This window comes from Hippoglossus hippoglossus, chromosome 15 (assembly GCF_009819705.1).
Source record: "Hippoglossus hippoglossus isolate fHipHip1 chromosome 15, fHipHip1.pri, whole genome shotgun sequence".
Classification (NCBI taxonomy): domain Eukaryota; kingdom Metazoa; phylum Chordata; class Actinopteri; order Pleuronectiformes; family Pleuronectidae; genus Hippoglossus; species Hippoglossus hippoglossus.
In genome coordinates this window covers 1,545,089-1,554,062 of record NC_047165.1, presented here as the reverse complement: position 1 = coordinate 1,554,062, position 8,974 = coordinate 1,545,089, and the positions used below count along the sequence as shown (strand labels likewise).

Sequence of the window (8,974 nt, the reverse complement as noted above, 5' to 3'; positions counted from 1 at the left end):
GATAACGTGAGACTAGTTGTGATTCTGTTATTTGAAGAAAAAAGTATTTATTTACAACACAGATGCACATATATACCCTTCAAAGTAAAAGCATAAGAAACAAGACGTCTTCAAAGGAATCTTAAAGATGTGCGATATACATGTTTGAAGCAATGGATAATGGATGCATTGATAACCCACACAAGGATGTATGCACACACACACACACACACACACACACATGGACCCCCTCACATGCATACTGCCACACACACACACACACACACACACACACACACACACACACACACACTCCACACACACACGCAGAGTGACTTTTACATTCTCTCCTGTCTGTTGATCATTACATCATCTGGTTAAATCCAAACTGACTGTAGTATAAATGGTGTTTTCCCATAGCCTCTGCCTCTCCCTGTTATCAGGCCGCATGAAACAGGGGGGGGGGGGAGGGGGGGAGAGAATCCATTGGCCATGCAAGTGCTCGGCCTTGTGACATAAACACATCAATAGGACACTGGAATAGACTTTCAGAGGCCCTCAATCAAAGACAGAGAAAAACAGGAAACAACATGTTTTTGCGGGACACACACTTTGCAGTTTCCCATCCACAGTGATTTTTTTTTTTTTTAGACATTAACTAAAGCTCTGCATCATGTTTGTTAGCCTGTCGTGACGTTAGCCGTGTGGACACCTACGTTATGTGTCCGTCACGGCACAGAACAGATCCAACCAAGAGCCGGACGACGGGCAAGTGGATTAAGAACCTCGAAAATCCCAAAAGTTAGCTTCTCAAAACACCGCGTTCAACTTGTGTCCGGAGTTTAATGCATCAATTTATAATAAAGTTTCATGTCCCCCAAAACAGTCAGAGAGTCACCAATAAAAAACTTTCCACCAGCAGAGGAAAATATAATCAAGTGATATGAAAATATTCAAAATGAATCATAATTAGAGTAAGGGGGGGTGTAGGCACAGCAACAGTGATACATGTGTCTGTACCCTGTGTGTATGTGGACGCAACAGGAATCTGAATCTCTATCACACGCTCTCTTTCCATCCAAATAAAGGCTTTCGAGAAATGATGGACTGATCGAATCGTCAGTTTATTCACTTTTTCTTTTAAAAATGCTTTGTGATTGAATGGAGGGAGGGGGGGGGCAGGGTGGGGGGGGGGGGGGGGGCAAATTTGATGATGGAGAGACGGCACACACATAGTGTGGAAAGAAACCAGAAAAAAAACAAAACAAAAAAAGTTCACATCCTTTAAAAAAAAAAAAAAAAAAAAAATCTATTAGAAACAACATAATATGCAGAACAATACAATAGCATTTACAATACTTAAATTCCCAGTTCTTGTGAGAGTCCAGCGTAATTTTACAACAGTATACAGTATATTTTCTTTCTCCACTCGCTTCCCAAACTAGGGTCTGATATAGTTATACTTTTAATTTCTTTTCTCTTGCTTTCCCTCTTTCCATGTTTCAATCCACTATATTTTTTAAAGGGCACCTTGTTTTGCTTTGTTAGTGTCCTGTCAGATACAGACATTGGCTTCTCCTTGGTCCAATCCCATCATCCCAAAGAGTGGAGTGCTCTTCGCAGGAAGTCTCTTGTGTTTGCCAAAGAGTCTAGAAAATATCACCAAGTGCCACGTTTGCCGAAGGTACAGGCAGAGGACCCAGTGTGTCTCTCGTCATCTATTCTGGCAATCGCAATCACTCTCCACGGAGGAATCCATGTGAAACTAGTGGCCGGCAAGAGGGGGAAAGTCTCGTGCCCACCAGAGAAGAAGCAGGGGTTTGTCGGGACAGCGGGTCGTCTGAGTTGGGTGAGGTTTGATCTTCTGTGCGTCGCCATCCCTGGATACAAGGATTATAGGTTTCCCTGTTGCAGATTATCAGCCGAATCAAATGTTGTTGGGTCTTGGAGGTTGACAGAGGGGCTGCTGTTGGTTGTAGTCGTCAGGAAGCTCCCGTTCCCATGCTCCGTGTAGGCCTCTGTGAGACACGTTATCCCCCGGTTGGCCCTGCAGTTCTGAGCAAAGACAAGATGAGAAATGGTTAATAAATGATCAGTGTTTCACGCAGGTACATGAGAGACTTTGCGTTTGGCGAGCGGATGGGAGCCCGCTGTGAGTGGCTGATCAGAGGGAGGATTCAGGTTTCTAAGTCAGACAGTTTAATCTCTGTCGTCGTGGAAAAGCCTTTAACTGTGAGCCAGGAGTTACTCAGTCCTTCAGGGACTCACAGACACTCACAGCCAACTGATGAGCAGATGACAAGGTCTCACCTGGCAGCAGCGATATGAACGTGAGGTCGAACAAATCAAAAACACCACGATTCAGTCATTCAAATGTTTTCAAGTTGTTCCATTGTCTCCACCGCTGGGACCGAGCGCTCTTAACTGCATAAGAAAACTATTGAACGAGTGAGATATCATTAATCATTCATTAAATACAACAATAGATCACACTAGACTTCAGAGAGCAGACTCTCGTGTTACAGTCTAGTTACATGAACGAGGCAGGAGCCGCTGATAAAACCCCCGGAGGAGCAATAACACGTCTGTGGTGCCTGCAAACCCAACACGGAGTTAATCTGGGTCAGAATCCAGACTCCTGCCCTCTGCCGAGGCCGTGTGGACGTATGAGGGAGAGAGAGACGGCATCAGAGGCTTTAGTGAGTTAATCCTACACCCTCAGTAATGCTACTTTAACAGTAGGAGAGGACTTAGAGACCAAACACACATGATCAACGAGCAGTGATACCGAGGTCCCCTGCTTAACATTTCCTGGATAATCTGTTTAACGTGGACTACGGGGAAATTTAAAATTAGCCTTGGATTTTTATCTTTTAAATTTCGAACAAGTCAGCATTTGAAAATGTGAGTCCAGCCGAGCTCGAGCCGCCACCGAGGCCCAACAGTTCAAATTCAATCAAGCTGCACCGACTTTCACACATTCACAGATATCAGTTTCCTAAATGAGCTTCATTATCAGATCCATGCAATATTCCCAGGGAAAAGGTGAAAACGTTGGGGAACACACTGTCTCACATTCGCCCCCTGACACGGATCCACACCAGAATTTAAAGGGTTCTTCCCTGAACTGTACCACACCCTTCCACCAAGTTTCATAGAAATCCATCCAGTAGTTTTTGCTTAATCCTTCTTACGAACAAACCAACCAACAGATAAATGGACAGGGGTGAAAACATAATCAATAAATAAAGATACTTCAGCGAACTACAACATTTAAAGTGTAGAACTGGAGGAAAGGGTCTAAAGTCATGAATTGTAAAAACCTGACCTATGTCACGTATCAACCAACACAACTCCAACCTGCACAAGCCCTCAAAGCTCCTGGTGACAGTGAAAGATGATGTGAAGAAATCCATCTCACCCTCTTCTCCCTACATTCCGCTCCTCAAAGCCAACAATAGCTGCCATCCATCTCCGAAGGTGGTTGAGTCACTGCAGGGAAACCGGGGCCATTGTTGTCCAAACCAAAGAGCAGAAGTGAGGCTCGCGGCCGCCCGTCACCTGAGAGTGCCTGGGGCCCGTCCACGTGTTCGCCGCACACACGAGGGCCACTACACACCACACAAAGACAGACAGGGAGAAGGACAAGGAGGTGCCGCGGCAGGAGGACAATGGACGACTAAAAGCAAGGACCTTCGTTTGTTATTCCCCTCATCCATCAGTTTTCACCTGGGCTAGTGAGCCATTGTGTGAGCTGAGCTTGGTTTCAATGAGTGAAGTGGTAGGGGTTACATATCCTTCTGGACCTAATGGCATCGAACCCGTGACCTTTCCATTGTGCGACATAACCTGCGGCACTGCAGCGAGCCATTAGCAATGCTAGCGTGATGCAGCGCGTGCTCGCTCTTAACGCAGCGATCCACTGAATCTTTATATAATCTGTAAATTACAGTTCTATCTGCTGGAACTGAAAACAAAACTCAGGAAGCAAAGTCACAGTTCGGCTGACGAAGTGAATAAAGATCACAATAACGACCATTAACAGTTAAAAATGTAAATAAAACCAATGAGAATCTGTTGGATTAATAACTGACGTGTTTTGTGGCCCAAACGAGCGGAAGCATCGGGGGTGTAATAAAACACTATGCGTGCTTGAAAGGACTCACATTGCTAATACGGTTTTTCACTTAATAAGCCAATCAATACATTGAGCTGCAGGCCTCCATTCTTCGGCTCCGGGGGGGATTCCAGAGGGGCCGGATCAACAGGGACCCACATTCACATGGACAATACAAGGGGCACAACATCCTCATCAGGAACAGCTCTCTCCCCTAATGTTCGTTAATAGCAAAAGTTCATCCAGCAGAAAGAGAAGTTGAGGGGCAGGGGGGGGTGACGGTGGGAGGATGAGCGGTGGTGGGGGGGCGAGGGGAAATCTTGACCCCTCAGCAGAAGGTTAACAAATTTGTGCTTAATGATTGGAGCAATGAATCCTGGGACAAAAGGTCTCCAGCCGAGACCGGCAGCAGAGGGGTTACGAGCGGCGCTCACTCAAGCGTTTTGCCCGACATTTTGGGAAAAGCTCGGAGCGGAGAGAGGTCCGGGAAAAAAATTCCATACGCTCCGCGCCCGTAATTAATTCTTCCACAGTGCGATAACTATTGTCCCCCGAAAATGAAAATTACAGTTTTCGGGGGCCACCCCAGGCTAATTCCGCGGAAGACGGAGAGCGGGGGAGCGAAAGAAGGGGAAAGGGGGTAAGGGTCATCCGAGAGTCATTTTGGTCGCTATCAAAGGCTCAGCTCGCTTCTGCTTCACTGGCCGGGCTTCATCTCTGCTGACAGGTGTATTGTTTCGCAAGGGGATATAAGCTGTGTAATCATCGTGGGGTGGAAAGCATAACGCTCTGCACTAAGCAGGACTAATTGGCTTTAGTTTTAACTAATGTTGCAGTGTGACTGTGAGGAGCACCTTCTGTAGGAAGGCTGAGAACTCCCCAGCACAATAACCGCTCGTTTCAGCCCCGCGGTAACAAAACCTCAACTCCGCTAATGAAAATTGCTTATAAAATATAATGAACCTGTGCTCTCTTAATCAAATAAGATAACTGTTTCCCCCCCCCCCCCTCCCGTAATAACCTATTAATTTAATTGGTCATGAAAGAATATAACACATCACTTACATTTAATTGACCTAGAAAGGAAACTAGCAATTTGACGGAGCCGAGCTAGCAGCTAGCGACGACTAGCTGATGAAGCTGTAAAGAAACGATTAGTCGCAAAGGAGACGAGGACGCGTCTCTGTCGCCATCTCTCTCCCAGATTCTTTCTTCTTCTCTCCCTCCTCCTCCCGTCCTCCCTCCCTCTTGTCATTTACTCTTTTCTCTCTCGCCATCTCTTCATCCGCCCCTCCCTCCTGATGTCTACCCCTCTCTTTCTCTCTGGCTTTTCTTTTTTTTTTTTTATTCGCCGCTGTCTACTCGTCTTCTCTGTGCTTTGCCCGTCTCGCAGAGGATTCCTCTGGTGGCCCAATTACGAGATTCAGCAGGCAAATTGAGGCTGTTTAAAGCAAGGTCTGCTGGGAAGGCTAGCAGCTGCTGGAAAGAGGCTGCTTGGACACGGAGAACCAGCCCTCGTGTTTACACACTCGCACAGATAAACAGACGCACACAGACGCACACAGACGCACACAAGCCTCATCCTGAAAAGACTTTTCTATTACCACGTCTCCCTGCATCTCAAACCTGAAACATGCCGTTCCAAGTGGGATTCTTTTTGCCTTTTGTTTTGGTCGTGAAGATTTGTGACAGGGAAAAATGGCGGTATATTGTCACACACGTGCACGCACATTCTGTGGAGGGTTAATGGTCTCTATTTTTGTAAACCGAATAAGTCAAATCCATTGGTCACACCTCTGGTGATGGCATATTTAATTTGGATCTAGTCAATTAGGCCCAGCTAAGCTCCATACCCTGCTGGCTATGTCCTCCATTTTGCACTAGTTTGTGTCCCCTCCCTGTGCCAGGAGTAATCCTATTACCATACACACACATGCACACGCACACACACACACAAACAGTTGTGCAGACACACACGTTGGTGCGCGTGCACACACCCACACATGGACAAATGTATGTATTTCCCATATGAACATTTGTGTATGGTATAAATACACTCATTCAGGTACACACATGATACACAGACACACACTAAAGCACACAAGCACAAGACACAATGGTGTTTCAGAATGATTGGACCCGCAGACACTTTACACACACTGTGCACTGTGACAACACCAAGCCGGTATACATCCAGAATTATGTGGGAGTCTATTTGGCCCTGGGGCAAGAGAGAGAGAGAGAGGGAGGGAGGGAGGGAGGGAGGGAGAGAGAGAGGGGGAGAGGAGGTGAGAGAAAGACAGAGAGAGGCAGAGAATTAAAGAGAAAGAGAATAAAGGTGTTTGTGAAGGAGATAGAGAGAAACCACAAAGAGGGAGGGAGAGAGAGAGGGAGAGAGGGAGAGAGAGAGGGAGGCGGGGGAGACGACTCCTCTAGCTGGTTAGTGTGTGTATTAATGTGGCTCATGCATCAACAGAAGCCCGGCAGATTTATGACACTTAAGGGGCACTCACTTCTCTCTCTCTCCTTCTCCTTGCACCAGCGACGACTGCTTACATTTTTTTGCCAATCAGTCTGTTGCCATGGCAACGTCCTACCTGCCCCCCCCCCCCCCTTCAGTCTTCCCCACCCCACCCCAGTCGTCACTCCTCTTTCCCCCCCCTTCTTGCCCCATTCACGTTCTTCCTCCTCCTCCTCCTCCTCCTCTACGAACCAGGAAGAGTTGTTCAATAGAAATTTGTTCAATTATTTGAATTTTGAGGTTGAGGTTGATCTGTTGACGTCACAGATTTTCACTTGTACATCGTACACGAGTTTGTGAACATGTGCTCAAACTGTCTGTTTTTCTGTTCCCCTGCATTTCCTCCTCTGTTTCTCTTGTTTGGTTTGAATCCTGAAAAACCTTCCTGTCCTCCCTGATATGCAGGATGTAGCTACTGGATATGTGAGAGCACACACACACACACAGACACACACACAGACACACACCCACACGCACATGTTACATACACGTAGTTACAAGGTTGTGATCAAATGCTCTTATCACCCGACCGAGAGTGGGAGAGAGTAACACAGAAAAATCTGCCTGGTAAAAAACAAGAGCCAGTTTGTAAGAGATGAGGAAAGTATGAATGAATTACTTTCTAACTTATCATTTTGGAGGAGTCGCCATTTGATTGAAATATGTTGTAAAAGTAAACTGGAAGGAAAAGTTCTGGATTCGAACCTAAACGCACGAGCTCCTGACGTGTGGTTAATGTAAACATGGATAAACTGTATGTCTGAGTGTGAGAGCCCATTCCAAACGCTGTGGACGTGCCTCTGCTGACGTGGAACGTTAAATAAATATGTAAGTACAAGTCTGCGCGTGTCGATTTTGTACTTACGTCCTCCTTTGTGTTGCGATTGGTCGAACTGGGGCGGGGCTACATGTAGTGCCACTGACCTTCCATGCCCATGTTCATCCCCATTCCACCCATTGGTCCTGTGACACACACAGAGAGAGAGAGAGCAGGTTGATACAAAAACACGGTGAAGTATGTTGATGTAATGCTAAGTTTCAGTTTGTGTAAAGAGACAAGAGGAGGTTATGTTGTGTTATTTAGCAGCGTTACACAAAAACTACCGGATGGAATCACCACAAAACTTGAAGAAGCAGTTTGGGTCAGAACCTGGAAATAGTTGTGAGATATTGTGTTTTTCAACATTTTCACTGATTCCTCAGAGAATAACTCATGGATCTTGAAGAGCAGATCCAAATAAATAATCAGAAACTACAATATAATTTACATGTGCTTAATGTTATTAACTGTTGGGCCTTGGCGGAGACATACGCTCTCTGAGTCCTCTTAAGTTATTGCATCATGTGTAACACAGAAAGTGTTTGAAACTTAAAGAGGAAACACTGGGGTAAAAATTCTGGAGATGGGTTTCACTCTGACTGGAACTCGACAGACGACATAGCAGAGGAGAAAACTGGTTAAAAAACAAGCAGAGTGAGGTGCAGTGAGGAGGGCGAGGGCGGGCGGGGCGGCGGCGGCGGCGGAGGTGGTGGTGGTGGGGGTGGGGGGTTAAGTAGCCTGGCAGTTTATCCAAACCTGCTGACTTTGAGTGGAGGTTGAGATTGGGTTAGAGACTTGGGAGAATCCCAGAAAACAGGGGATAGAGAAGGAGGAGAGGAGCTTAAGGACAAACTCTGGGATTAGACGTGATGGCGTGAGAGAGGGAGAGAGAGGGAGAGAGAGAGAGAGAGGGAGTGAGGAAGAAGAGGGTTGTGTAATGTGATTGACCACACCTGTTCTGGTTTGTGTGTCGAGGGAGGGGGAGGTATCAGTGTGTGTGTGTGTGTGTGTGTGTACATGATGTGTGTCTGTGCACTGTGTATCTTCATGTGGAAGCTGCACAAGCTGCACAGTTCACAATGAAATCCCACGGTCACCGTACAGCTTTCCTTTAGGGCACTTGTGTGTAGGTACAGAGAAGGAGCGGCTGCTGGAATAAACTACAAGCATGGTGGACACTGCCTGAAACACACTGACACATCCAGATATGAGAGGATGAGAAAGAACAAGAGGTGGAAGACGGGAGTGAAATTATGTGAGGAAGGACGGTGGAGGGGCGACTCGAAGAGGGAAAAAGAGGACAAAGTCATGAAAATGAACTAATGGAAGGAAAATGGAAAGAGCGAGGGAGGAAAGAAAGGGACAGACACGCAGAGAAAGCCTTACCAGGTGGTCTGATTCCCATGTGCTGCTGGCCGTCCATGACGAAGCCCCCCATCGGCTGGCCATCTGGATTGTAGGGAGCTCCTTGACTTACTGTGGATGGAGGAGGAGACAGAGGGAGGGAGGGAGGGATTGGAGGGAGGGGATGGTCAAT

The 8,974-nt window shown here is 46.7% G+C and overlaps 1 protein-coding gene across 1 annotated transcript in view; it reads right to left on the bottom strand.

Annotated features, from left to right (window-relative positions):
• Positions 1 to 1,146: 1,146 nt before the first annotated feature.
• LOC117775343 (homeobox protein Meis1) overlaps positions 1,147 to 8,974 on the bottom strand; it is an 80,648-nt gene continuing 72,820 nt past the window's right edge. Inside the window, exons 11-13 of the mRNA XM_034608423.1 lie at positions 8,824 to 8,913; positions 7,483 to 7,580; positions 1,147 to 2,034 (exon numbers count right to left, since the gene is read on the bottom strand). Coding sequence (XP_034464314.1) covers positions 7,522 to 7,580; positions 8,824 to 8,913 — 149 coding nt within the window. The 3' untranslated portion in view covers positions 1,147 to 2,034; positions 7,483 to 7,521. The remainder of the gene's footprint in view (positions 2,035 to 7,482; positions 7,581 to 8,823; positions 8,914 to 8,974) is intronic.